Source organism: Coffea eugenioides, chromosome 2, assembly GCF_003713205.1.
Source record: "Coffea eugenioides isolate CCC68of chromosome 2, Ceug_1.0, whole genome shotgun sequence".
Lineage (NCBI taxonomy): Eukaryota > Viridiplantae > Streptophyta > Magnoliopsida > Gentianales > Rubiaceae > Coffea > Coffea eugenioides.
In genome coordinates this window covers 30318972-30332430 of record NC_040036.1, presented here as the reverse complement: position 1 = coordinate 30332430, position 13459 = coordinate 30318972, and the positions used below count along the sequence as shown (strand labels likewise).

At 37.0% G+C, this 13459-nt stretch overlaps 3 protein-coding genes across 8 annotated transcripts; 1 reads left to right on the top strand and 2 right to left on the bottom strand.

Annotated features, from left to right (window-relative positions):
• Positions 1–618: 618 nt before the first annotated feature.
• Positions 619–1394, bottom strand: LOC113754375. The gene has a single exon (XM_027298778.1). It carries the CDS (start codon positions 1392–1394, stop codon positions 798–800), a length of 597 nt encoding a protein of 198 aa, XP_027154579.1. The 3' UTR covers positions 619–797.
• A 1207-nt stretch (positions 1395–2601) lies between these two features.
• LOC113754338 lies at positions 2602–7455 on the bottom strand. Of its 6 annotated transcripts, XM_027298737.1 has the most exons (11): positions 7212–7455; positions 6957–7084; positions 5037–5060; positions 4482–4937; positions 4288–4377; positions 4091–4186; positions 3708–4013; positions 3541–3624; positions 3304–3435; positions 3095–3149; positions 2603–2830 (listed from the first exon to the last, which is right to left on the bottom strand). In XM_027298737.1, exons 5-10 carry the CDS (start codon positions 4333–4335, stop codon positions 3096–3098), a joined length of 720 nt encoding a protein of 239 aa, XP_027154538.1. In that variant the 5' UTR covers positions 4336–4377; positions 4482–4937; positions 5037–5060; positions 6957–7084; positions 7212–7455; the 3' UTR covers positions 2603–2830; position 3095. The 6 variants fall into 6 exon arrangements, with proteins under 6 accessions (XP_027154567.1, XP_027154538.1, XP_027154532.1 ...); XM_027298766.1 differs by having other exon boundaries at positions 2602–2855; positions 4482–5060; XM_027298731.1 differs by having other exon boundaries at positions 4482–5060.
• Positions 7456–9335: 1880 nt separating this feature from the next.
• On the top strand, positions 9336–10453 carry LOC113759444 (mucin-1-like). The gene has a single exon (XM_027302021.1). It carries the CDS (start codon positions 9336–9338, stop codon positions 10437–10439), a length of 1104 nt encoding a protein of 367 aa, XP_027157822.1. The 3' UTR covers positions 10440–10453.
• Positions 10454–13459: the final 3006 nt, after the last annotated feature.

Below are 13459 nucleotides of genomic sequence, written 5' to 3'. Positions count from 1 at the left end.
GCTCAGGCTAATAGTGAATCGAGAAGTAATTAAATCATGCGTTACAAATTGATCCAGCTAGCAGTGAAATTAGTTCCCACTCAAATTATGCTTCAGTACCGTAGTTATGGTAATGAAACGGTTTTTACCTGATGTAACATGAAATCATACTTTTAGCGCCCATTTGAAATTATCCTTAGGATACTAACTTACTCATTAAGATAGATTCATCAATATATAGTTCTAAAATTAATACTCCACAAAGAAAATGCTTTAAATCTCTTCCGCAATTGGAGGGGAATGATAATCGATTGCTTCCACCTTTCATTGCACGACTCAAGCTCAAATGCTCGAACGATCTTGATCTAACCTCAAATGCCACAAGTGCACCCATGAGTGGCCCAACTGTAACATTCCAAAGTTAAACCCACTCGTAATTATGAGAGAATCAAAAATTGCGTTTGGAAATCTCAAACCATTACAAAATTCAAATTTCAACCAAAAGTTGACGATTTAATCTTTTGTCACTAGTTTTCGAGGGTCATATTGAAGAAAACCCACCAAAAATGGTTTGCCCTGAGAGGAACTTCACCAGAATTCTGGAACAAGGTAAATTCAAGCATATGTTGAGCTCCCTCAACAAGCCACATGGTGCAAAGGTATACAATATTACAATAGCAGAAATCCTTGATAAAGTTGAATAAAACCGTGGAAATTACTCTGAAATTCAGCCAATCTTTCAGATATTTTGAGTCATAGAAAATCACAAACAATTAAACCTCAAACCCCAACAGTTCAAATGGACGTAGATTGAAACATTAATTCACACACTCCAAATGTACACAATAGTAACAACTTGAACAACAATATGCCCAGCAACCCTTTTCCACAGGTCCATGACAGACATAGCATTCGAAATCCTTTAACTCGGCCTCCTTTGCCACGGCCTTCCGCTTCCCCTTCCCCTTTCCCTCTGCCTTATTTTGCAATCGAAATGAGTAAGACAACACGAAAGGATGCTCGTGATCTTCGCGATACTCGACTTCAGGCAGCGAAGCACACTCGACATGAAGATCATACTTGCAACTCATACAATGGTAGGTAAAACCATGACCAGGATTTCCACAGGCGTTACAAGTGAACTCTCCATCGCCATAAGGTGGGAAGAAATGAAGAATCAAAGGGTGCTTGGGATGTGAATTGTGCTTCACTTTCCTGGGAAGATCAATGCAGGAATCGTGGAGGATGAAGTCACAGCTTGGCTTGGTGCAATTATAAGCTGAACCCAGAATATGTACCTCACAACCTGAGCATATATTTACTTGATCATCTTCTTCTTCAACTTCCACCAGCTCCAACGGGTGGCGGTGGCTGAAATGGTTGATCACCTGCAGCTTCATCTCCTCTGTTTCCATTTCTTTTGTCCGTATACCAGTTTGTTTGGGCAATTGAAAATCAAAGTCAAATGACCCTTAATTTTCGCTCATATGCAGACAAGTTCCGCGAACTTTATAAAGTAATGGACTTTTGTTCATTATTTTTCAATTGCCTAGAATAGAATATTGTTAACAGTTCAGAGTCCATTTTCTGGTTTATCACCATATTGAAGAGGTCATTTGTTAACCCCCCGGAACAATTCGGTATTTATCTTATTTAATTAGGTCTTGTCAATACAAATTGGTTCAATTGATAAGAATCGGATATTTTTTCACAAAAGATTGTGTGTTAAAATCTTGTTGTAGTTGTAAGAATTGTGTTGACGAGCGATCCCTACTAACCTTTATAAGTGGCCTATGGTACTAGAAGCATGTCGTTATCCGTGATGATAACCAGAATCGAAACCATCTAAACTTTTGCGAACTAAAGAAAAAAAAATTTATTAGGTCCTCGAGTCGTGGAGTATTAAAGACGTTGATGTAAACATTTGTTTGGTGCAACTGATCGCCATGGGGTAGACGTAGACCGGAGACTTGGGGTTGGCGGAAAGGGAATGCGAAGGTATTAAAAATTTAAAAAAAGACTGAATCATACTTTTCCATTTATATACAGATCTAGGCTTGATCCGTGCTCTGCGGTTGCCGCGTTTTAATGTCCATTTCTTTTTGATTGTCGGAATGCTATTGACTATTACCATGCAATTTTCTAAAATATTTAAGAGATTGAGTAATGAGAAGTTTGTATATATGATACTATCATGACTGTAATAAGCTCACTATTAAGTCATGGTTTTTGTTTACACGTCTGAAACATTTACTACAGATCAGCCATTTCATTTCTGATAATATTTCTTTAACCTCTTGTCACTACAAGAAAACTGACTTTTCACGACGCCAGAAATATGCTGCAAAAAGTCCAAAAACCGCCGCGAAAACCTTTTTGCGGCACAAATGCGACGGAATTAAATTGTGCCACAAAAGTAGCCGTTACAAAAGAAAACGACACAATTTTTCAACATGTCGCATGCATTTGCATCACTCTACTTGCGGCACAAAAAATGCGCTACAAAATGTCCACAATGTCATGCGACAAAAACTTGCGTCGCAAAAAAATCACCAATATAAAGACCAGAAATCAAATTTTTCATGGTACAATAATTATCATGCTCAAATATCCTAAAATCGAATATTATAACAAAATATAGTTCCACAATACACTAGAATAAAGTACCATACATTGTTTTAGTCAAATTCTACAAACTTTATCATTTAATATTGTTCGCTCCAATTACAAGATATTTCATATATTCCAAAATGTGCTTGTCTTCAAAAGTACAACACTTTATCATACATCTCTCAAAAACATCTTCATATCTCCCAATCCGCATGCTTCCAATGTACCATCAAGTCCAGGGCTGCAAAGTGTATTCTATTAGTCCCCTGCTCATATAACCCCAACCCATTAAGCATGAAGAAAACGTTAATATAACAATAGATACTGAAACGGAATTTGTAATTCAACCTTTTCACAGACACTGAAAATTAAGACCACTTCTACTACATTATGTCCCATAAATAGCTGGCTAAATCTTAACAAAAACAGCTCGTCTTCCCAATCATACAAATACTCAATGGAAAACTTGACAGAATAGAGTTATTTCCAGAAACTTTTCCAGTACCTCAAGCAAGTCGTTTGCAAGTAGTCCTGCTCCTTTTCTTCTTTGTATGATGGTTCTGGTATAACAAAAGACTAGTCAATTAAATATCAACAAGGAGCTCATGCACAAATAGTCATCAACAAGGAAGTCATGCACAATTCAATATCAACAAGGAACTCAGCAAAATTGGTCTTCTATAGAAGGACCAACTCAAAGTACGCATACTATACCTCAAGAATATCAGCAATTGAAGAAACTTTTTTATTCATTTCACACTTGTTTATTTCAGCATCATTTGTTCCAACTTCCTTGTACATTTCAGCATCATTTGTTCCAACTTCCCTGTTCATTCTATCACCAACCTGTTACATTATCAACAAAGTGTGAAGAAAAGAAAATCAGGCCATAGCTGCTGATATTTCAGAGAGTTTGAACACAAAATCGAATTGTATGAATTAATATACAACCTCTAATGAGTCCGAAATTTGAGATTGTTTTGCTGCATTCATTTCTCTTCTTTGGAGTGATGCCAAGTCACATGTGGATGCCCTCTGGAAGAACAAAGATCAATAGTAACTAAAGCAATAAAAAAATTAGAAAAACTATAATATTTAACAAAATAGTTATCCCAAACCATTCTTGCTTCAAATTGAGCAATCAACTCCTCCTTAAAATCTGCCAATTTCGAATTCATTTCTTCTCGTAGTTCACCACGTATGATTTCCACTTTCTCATTCACTGCATCCTCAAATGCTTTCTTTTGTCCATCATTCATGTTATCTGACATCCTATACACGTCTTTTGGAGTCGCACCTACCCCATAAGTTCGAAGACGACCTGGTTTTTCAGGTCCAAGAATATTTTCATAGAGTATATCTTTCACAAAATTATCATCCCTGGATGTCTCTGGCAGTTTTTGTATTTCCTCATTCATAGTTGCCTAAATTGAAAAACAGACAGAAGAAAGAATTATTTATGAAGTAAAACCAATAAAAAGTGACTAAAAGCTATTCTTACAATTGTTTGTGAAGTCAACTCATCCATTTGTTTTCCTTGTCTTGAATGAATAAAAACGTCTAGTTTCGAAGGCTCTTTTCCAGTTTTAATCCGAAGCTGCCACATATTCAATGTACAAACTAAAGTGTTAATATTTCTAAATAAGACTATGTTCCAGAAAAAATTGCTAGAAACATAAGCATTAGAATTTAATATACCTCTTCCCTGAGGTTCACATGATCTTTTCGCCCTGTTCGATGTGGCATCTTTTATTTTTTTCGATTCTTGCTATTAATCTTGCTTTGCTTCTAATTATGTACAAAACAGAAAAAGGTAGTTAACAACACATCAAAATCATAATAGCACTAGAATTTAATTCAAAAGCAAAAGAGATGTGACAATAAATACATGCCTTGACATCTTCTGAGCTCCAATAATCAACCAAAATAGGCCATTGATCCTCCTCAACTCTTGCAGGACAGTGTGCTAATAGCCATGACCTGTGCCTCCTATAAGGAGTGAAATACATGCTCTTGAATTGGCTTTAGAGTTGAACTGAGAAGCAGCAATAAAGCTAGAAGCTGAGTTTGAATTTGAATTGGAGTCATGTGATTTCGCTTGACAATTAGGTCGAGAAACAGAGTTTGAGCTAGATGTAGGGTCTATGCGTATTCCAGGCATTGCCCCAATGAATTTATGTGCTGGAGGCTTTGAATAATGACTGGGGCAAGTCTGATAAGATTGAGAGCTTGACTGTAGTGCAGGGTTCAAACTATTAGTGGACTCAATATGCGCTCCGGACATTGGCCCAACAACTTTGCGGGGCCCCTTCTTACTTGGTGCCATGGAAAACCTATAAAAGCAGCTTCTGATTTTTGAAGGCAAAGTTAAGTAAGATGATTAATTTTACTGGCTTTTTTCAGAAACCAATCACATAATTCAGCAAGAGAGTGTTGTATCATCTTACTTTTGGAGTTTAAGTTTCTAAAATCTGCAAACACAAAGAACATATACATATTAAGGAACTATAACCCAATGAAACCAACATTACCAACTTGCTAATATGAACATAAGGAATCATAAATTGAACATAAGGTAAATCCAGCATTACACCTGCTAAAAAAAGAAGTAGAATGCAGGTTATCAAGGAGACTAATATGAACATAAGGAATTATAAATTGACATCCAAGGCAGTGAAAATGATCCCACAATTAATATTTTTCATACTAATCAGTAACTTCATCTAATATTGGCATATCTAAACTTCATATAACAAATTGTTAGGATTATATTCCAAAATTAGAGTCAATCATCAGCCTTGTCTCCTCGTTGGGCTTTATCAAAAAAATCAAAGGGCCAGTGGAAACATCTTCTCAAGTTCACAAAGGGCCAGTGGAGTACGGTCCTCCAAAGTTTCACAATCTGCTACAGTAAGCACTTTCGAGTATAATTGCCTAAATATATCTCGTAACTCAATGATAATTCTGCAAACATGTTTAGGCAATATTCTTCTCACAGCAATGGATAACAATTGTTGCATTAATATGTGACAATCATGACTCTTTAACCCAGAGATTTGTCGTTCTTTAATATTCACACACCTCGAAATGTTTGATGCATAACCATCAGGGACCTTGACAGTTTTTAGCACATTACAAAAAATTTCTTTTTCATCTTTGCTCATTGTGAAGCATGCAGGTGGAAGAAACACTTTGTCACCCTTAGATTGTGGGTGAAGTGCCTTTCTTATCCCCATTTCTTTTAGATCATATCGAGCATTAATGTCATCATTTGTCTTGCCCATCCCCAACAGTGTCCACAAGAGATTCTCCAAGAAATTCTTCTCAATATGCATTATATCCAGATTATGTGGAAGCAAATTATCCACCCAATACGGTAACTGAAAGAATACATTCAATCTTTTCCAATTATACCTACATATGGGACTTTGTTCAAAGTCATTATTATCTTTAGTCCTCCTTTTCCTTTTCCTAGCTGAGGAAACTGGTTGATCCTTTCCAAATTCATTTCTAAAATCTCTTAGTTGTTCTAAAATCTCAAACCCATATAATCGAACAGGTCTAGAATGTTTCTCAATTGTCCCATCAAACTGCGCTCGATTTAGACGATAAGGATGATCAATAGCTAGAAATCGACGATGACCCAAATAGCAATGTTTTTTGCTATGCATCAACCATTGACTTCGAACATCTTTATTACAACAAGGGCATGCATACTTCCCTTTGGTACTCCAACCAGATAGATTTCCATAAGTTGTGCCCAACCATTTGGAAAATCACAGTCATGAAGCATGCAAGTCTTGGAAGAACACGTAAACTTAAGCCTGTTTGACTCGAGCCGAAAAGAAAAATGTTCTAAAGGAATGGATTTTGGACCCATTTCACAAATTCAAAAGGCGTCACATTGTCTTGTTATCTTTTTTTTATGGATCCTTCTTTATCAAAGTTTAATCATCACGCAGAAATAGTTGAATTCTTTTTGGGCACTATTGTAGCAATCCATCATCCTAAAGCCACTTTAGCTCAGCCTCCAATTTGCCTAATAAGTACTGACATTGAAGCTCAATTTCCAACGCTCCAACAAACATTCTGCACCCCTTTTTTTTTTTTTTTTTTTTAAATACGTTTGTCCTGCCAATCAAATGTTATCATCAATTATTTGTCTTCTTGGCTTCAAACCTTAATAATTACCTATTGTTATGCTCCAAGACCAAAATTAGCAGAGTTAGATCATCTTTCAGACTCCAAAATGAATCAACTCAACCGATGATTCCTTCAACATACAGAACATATAAACAGCAGGGGAAATGGAATAACTGATTAACTTATTCTGGTTCTTTTTTTTTTCTTTTTTGATTTAAAAATACCTGTTGCTGATGAGCACCGTAATCAGCTCTGTTTGAAGCAATTGACTGCAGAAGCTCCGGCAACCGGCAGGAAGCAGCTTCGCCACCACCCTAACAAACCGCTGCTTACTTCACTCCTGTAGTTTAATCTAAGAAAATTTATCAAAATAAATGCAAATTTTCAGAAACATGATCCGAACTCGAAACCCTAACAAGTCTCTAGATGTAAAAACATCGATTCATTAAAAAAAAAAGAAAAAAAGATAGCAATATTACCAGTTGGAGCGAGACAGAGGAAAAGGAGTGAGTAGAGTAGATAGATCTGCAATCAAAAGTTCTGTAGGAAAAATAGCTTGGATTTGGAGTGCGGCGGAGGATTCCAAAGAAAAAGAGATCGCTGTGTGCTAATGCGTGCGAGGAGGACTGATTTTGGGGCCGGAAGAGCGGCTGCCCTGCCGCTGGTGCTGGGTGGACGCGGATCGAGTTGGCCCAGATTTGAGCTGGGGAATATGACGAGGTGTAAAATTTGACAAGTTAAGGGTAAATCCCAGCTTTTGCGTGGTGGCTTTATTAACCCCCGGATCAAAAGCAGAGCCTCTATCTTCAATACGGATCCGACCCGAACCTGTTGATTTTTAAGTCGCGAACTATAAAGTTCGTTGACCTTTTCAGCTTTTGGGTGGTGTAAACTATGTCGTTTTTATGTAAAAATTAGGAACTGTTGTGAAATTTGCAGCACAAATTGAAATTTGCTGCTTATTTGCCGCACTTTCTCCTTGTGCCACAGCAAAAGCGTTGCAACAAGCCCGTTTTCTTGTAGTGTGTGTTTTTAGATTTACATTTTTTATGAGAACCGTGCCATTATTGTCTATAAAATTAACCATTTTCATCTCTAGGGGAATTTTTTTTTTCAATTACTTATGCTGCTGAGCTTATGCAACAATTTTCTTGAATCAGCCAACTTTCTTAACTTTACCAGGTATAATGTTTTACACGAACAAATCTTGCACGTGAAAATTAAAATTTTTTTTTTCAAAATTGAGTATGCAGTATATGTGACTCTAGCCCTTTTCTAGTTAGGCTAATATTGATGACACTTTTTTCTCTTAGGGTTAATGATACCTCACTATTTTGATGTGTTTTTTTAAAAGACACTCGGTAAGACAAGAACACCAGTTGATACACCTGAATTATATTTAACTTACCATACTAATGCATATGCTCACTTTTATTACCCCGTTGTGTTTAGACACCATAGGGTGTCATCAACAATCATCGGTATTTTGAAAAGATTTTTATAAAGAACACTCGATGAGACAAAAACACTTGTTGATACACCTGAATTATATTTAACTTACCATGCGAGGGTGTCATCAACAATCATCGGTATTTTGAAAAAAATTTTATAAAGAACACTCGACGAGACAAAAACACCTGTTGATACACCTGAATTATATTTAACTTACCATGCAAATGCATGCGCTCACATTTATTACCCCATTGTATTTAGACACCATAGGGTGTCATTAACAATCATCGGAATACCTTTAATGACCCATTTTTGAGTAAAATGCTTTCACTGTTTCAGTTCATCAAAAGAATTGGTCCTGTAGAAGGGGCAAATGCTAGACAATGAGGAATTGGATTGGACGTAGACGTGGGTCCAACGGTCGGTGTAAAAGGGAGACGTGGGAAGGCATTGACTTGATGTGGAAGATCTAGAAAAAAACGCGCAGGTAATTCCGTCTTAACTTCAGCGAGTCCTGGACGGATTTTGAACGCAAAAAGATAATTGGAGTTGGAGCATGGAAAAGCACGACAGTTTTCTTCATGGATCAGGCAAAAATATAAACTTTTTTTTTTTGTGTGTACAAAAAAGATTCTTTAGCTTTTACAATTTTCCAAGCAACATGCAAAGTCAAAAACAGGCAGAAGACTGCAGAAACTTAAGACAGCAGGTCAAGAAATGAAACGGGAATCTACAGCTAGAGAAGTAGAAATTTTTGTAGTTGACTGAAATTATTCATGCTTAGTTCAGAAATATAAATTATCATGTAAGAACCAGGAAATGCACGGGAAACAAGCTATATACAAATCTCCAAATCTCCAAAGTCCAAAGTCACCAATCAACTTCGGATATGTGTTATGACCCAGTCAACTATATATTCACCAATTAATTAAAGAATCTTATAGGTTGGCATATGTTTAATTTCTCTAGTTGCGGATTTGATTTATAATTTCCAAAAAGGAAAACAAATTCAACGTTGAACATCCAACTTGCCTTGCTATTGCTTGTGCATTGTTGGCCAAATTTGTACTATATACTTGATTCATTCCCATCAAAGACTCACCTTTATTCACATCATCTGAGAGAAAATTCAGGAAAAAAGAAATAGAGAAATGGAGTACAAGCACTTCAGCCATGTTCATGGCCTGGTCTATCAGCAATTGCCACAAGGCACAGAAGTTCATTGCTCCGGCTGCAAATTTCCGGGCTCCGGCTGTCTTTACTCATGTTGGCAGTGCAGTTACTTTCTTCACGAGCAATGTTTTCAGGCAAGCCGTTCTCTCAAACACCCTTCCCATCCCGCTCATCCTTTAACTTTAGTCCCATATCCTACTTATCCCTCCAATTCTTTCTACTGCAACACTTGTAATCTTGTTGGAAATGGTTTTTCTTATTGTTGTTCTGAATGTGATTTTGACCTTCATGTTCATTGTGCCTTCAAGCCTAATGCGACTCCTTTGCAAGAAACTTTGTCCCCTGCTCCTAACTACCACAGTTACCCGAATGTTGGGTATGGAACACAGAATTTTAGTCCTCATCCATCATCTCCAATTGATCAAACTGCCGGCTATTCTTTCCATAATGCCAATTTTCCCTCGAGTTATCCTGCATCATCTGAAACAGGGAGCTATTATGAAAGCATCCAACATAATGCTAGCTCAAATCCTCCCCTGCATAACTCCCCGATGCCTAGTGGCTACCCTGGATCCATCCAACATAATGCCACCCCAAATCCTCCATCCAATACCTCATTGATGCCTAATACCTATCAGGAATCCAGCCAACATAATGCTAGCTTTAACGCTCCCCCGCATAACTCACCGATGCCTAATCTTAATGCCTCACCAGCTAGTGTGCCGAGCCATCAGGTTTCAGGGACTGCTCCAGCTGGAAATTCTCCAGTCGTTAATAGCCAAATAAAACCACCAGAGGCAAGTTCTTCACTGCCGCAGCCATCTGAGCCGGTTAGAATCTCACTGCTCAGTAATCCATCAAAAGTACAGGAGGTCAAGCATTTCAGCCATCAACATGCGCTGCAACTAAATGACATCAAAGATACATCTCCAAAAGTGTGTTCAGGCTGTGAGGATAATCTTACAGGCTCAGCTTATAGCTGCGTTGAATCCCAATGCAATTTCCACCTCCACAAGTCCTGTTTCGAGTTGCCACGAGAGATTCGTCATAAATCTCACCTTGATCACCCCTCACACTACTAGCTAAACCAGCTTCACATTACACAGATGGTCAGTTTGCCTGCAACGCCTGTCTTCAGAGTGGGGCCGCATTTGTGTACAATTGTGAGTCTTGCTCGTTTGATCTCCATGTCGAATGTGTTTCATTGCCCGAAAGCATCATAAGGCCAGACCATAAGCATCCCCTTAAGCTATTCTACTCCAATCCTGTGCCAAAGGAAGAGGGACAGCAGGTAACTTTTGTGTGTGACGTGTGTCAAAAGCCAGTGCACGAAATTGCGTGGATTTACTATTGCCATGAATGTGACTTTGGTACTCATCTGGAATGTGCTGTTTATGAAACTCAACCTGTTCAGAAGACTGAAGAAGAATTGGTTCGTGAAGCTGAACTTAAGCTGGCCATGCTTCAGCTTCTAATGAATGGTGTTCGTGATACTGCAAACGTGGTAAATAGTTCAAATGTTGTCTATCGTGCAACAGACAAAAATTGAAAACTAGCGCTAGCAGCAGGGGCTGGGAAAGTAACCCCCTCTGAATTGTTTTTCCTTTCTTTCTCAGGGACATTGATCAATGGTGTCATAGTTTCTCTTCAATTTAAACTATTTGGTTGTATTTGTCCGTATTTCTCTGAAATCGGGTAGAGGTTCGATCATGAATATTTGATAATGTCCTCCATTAATTGCAATTCTGGTTCAAAGCTAGTACTATATGAGTATCTGTGCCTATTTTCATCTTGATTTAATTAGCTAAACAGTGATCCTGGATCTTAACTAAATGGTCTCTGTCCTTGGGACCCAAGTCCCTTTATCTTTTGTGCCTTTTTTGGTACAAATAACTGAACAAGGACCAATCACCTGACTAAACCTGTCGAGTTTAATAGCATTAATCTCCACATGAATATGTTAGCAGTCTCATATGGGAACAATGTAAAGTATTGATTCTCTACTTAAATTTGGTAACATCATACTAAAATAGTTCATCTAGCATCAATTAATGCCATAAAAATTTGCTATGTCTCAACAAAATTTGCCCAAATATCCTACTATTTGCTTTGTGCTAAATAGCAAATGGCACATGAACAGTTACGCAGTTGCCGATGAGTCCCAACACTATCTTCATCTAAACCCTAAAGTAAAGATGTTTTGGTAGTTGAAAATAGGAGGGTTCCTTTACTCACATTTCCCTGATACAAGCAAATAATAAAAGAGGTTAGTGCAATGATATCCCATAATAATATAAAACAGCTATATTCATGTCACAAAACTCTCAAGTGAGGTATATAACTTACTCTTACACTTGCGGCCCAGAGGTAGTCTAGCGGTGAAGTGGATCCTCGAATTGAATGAAGTTTTGAATTCGAATATTTTTCTAAATTTGAACCTCCCGTCTAATCTGGATGCATTGTGGGGGCCGCAGCGTATCTTTCGATTTGATGTGTCGGCTTGGATTCTAAGTGACTCAAATCGGGGAATATTTTAGGCACCAAAAAAAAAAACTCTTACACATGAAATAAGAGAATTTATTATTACATTGGTGGATGGACTACTTATTTGACGGATAACACTACAGAGTAGGAACGGAATCGACGATCCCTTTTGGATCATCTAAGGGTATAATGATTTAAAGTTGACCAAGACTCACCCTCGATGGAGAAGCTATAGGTTGTCAGCTGGTTGTGGAATATCTCCCTTAGTTACAGACCTCCTCTTAATTTTGTTTTTGGGCCTTGGAAAAAGTCAATTTAATATAAGTCAACGTCAAATATATTGCAAGTCTTTATTTTTTATAAATAAATTTACAGAGAAGAATTAGAAAGTCAACTGCCGGGAGTCTCGCATTTATTTCCATTGTCCCTCGACAGAGTGGCAATGACAACCGGAAGGAGAATACAATTACAAAAGTCAACCAAATGCAAAGTCATTTATACATTTCTACTAGATTGGGGGTGGAAGAGATTGATGTCTTATATAAACGGAGTAAAATTTTACCTAAGAAAGGTATATATTTAAATGGTAAAAAGTTTGCAGAGAGGAAGAGATTGATGTCTTATATAGTTAATCAAGTCAATAATATATTGTCCATAATGTATTGTTTAGGCATACATCAAAGTGCTGGACAGCTGCCAAAAACATATATGTTCAGTCAAGTAGATACACGCTCTGTTTGGTAACCCAATTCAGTACCTAAATTTAATATATTCAAATCTTAATATATTCAGACTGTTTGATAACCAAAAATTGAACATCTGAATTAATTAAGTAGCACTGAATTTTCTAGGCAAAACTTGCTCCCAAAATTAAGTGATAAGTTATTCACTTATTATTGAATGTGATATGCACTCAAATGTATTAGATTTAATATTTAACAATTCAATAATTTAATAGATTTAGACTTCAGATTTGAGATTTCAGAATTCAGTTTATAGATTTCAGTTTTATCAAACGCATCAGCATCCATTGCTTTATCATCAAGAGATGTTGAAGCAATGGATGCAAATTTGGTGACATGATTAGTATTCACAGTGTAAGATACAGATAAGATGCTAATCAAAGTTCCAGTGCACACATGTATTAGAATGCATTGTTCTATCAAAAGTTGTTGGAGCAATGGATCCTAATACTTGAGTTAGAGCATTGTTTAGTTTAGACTGGAATATAGCATAACAACAAAATATTGCAAAACAAATTGATAGGAGATTAAGCTAAAAGCAATTATATCGAATAATTAAGTTTAGATGTTGGACACAAGTTTATATTATTAAAAATTAGGTAAAGACCACAAGCACCGCCAGAAGAAAGAGCTACCTTATTCGTAAATTCAGCACCTCCTGTGTGCATAGAAACACAATACTAGAGCTTTGATAGACCCCCACAAGGTAATTCATTTGGTTTGTTTCTAATGATGTCACATCGTGGACCTGTTATTTGTTTCTCATAGTAAATTCTTTCCATGATCTTCGAAATAAAGACACAAATATTATATCAGAGACTTCAGATTCATCTGAACACAAGAGGGATATAAATTCGAAAGCATACCTGTTTAAA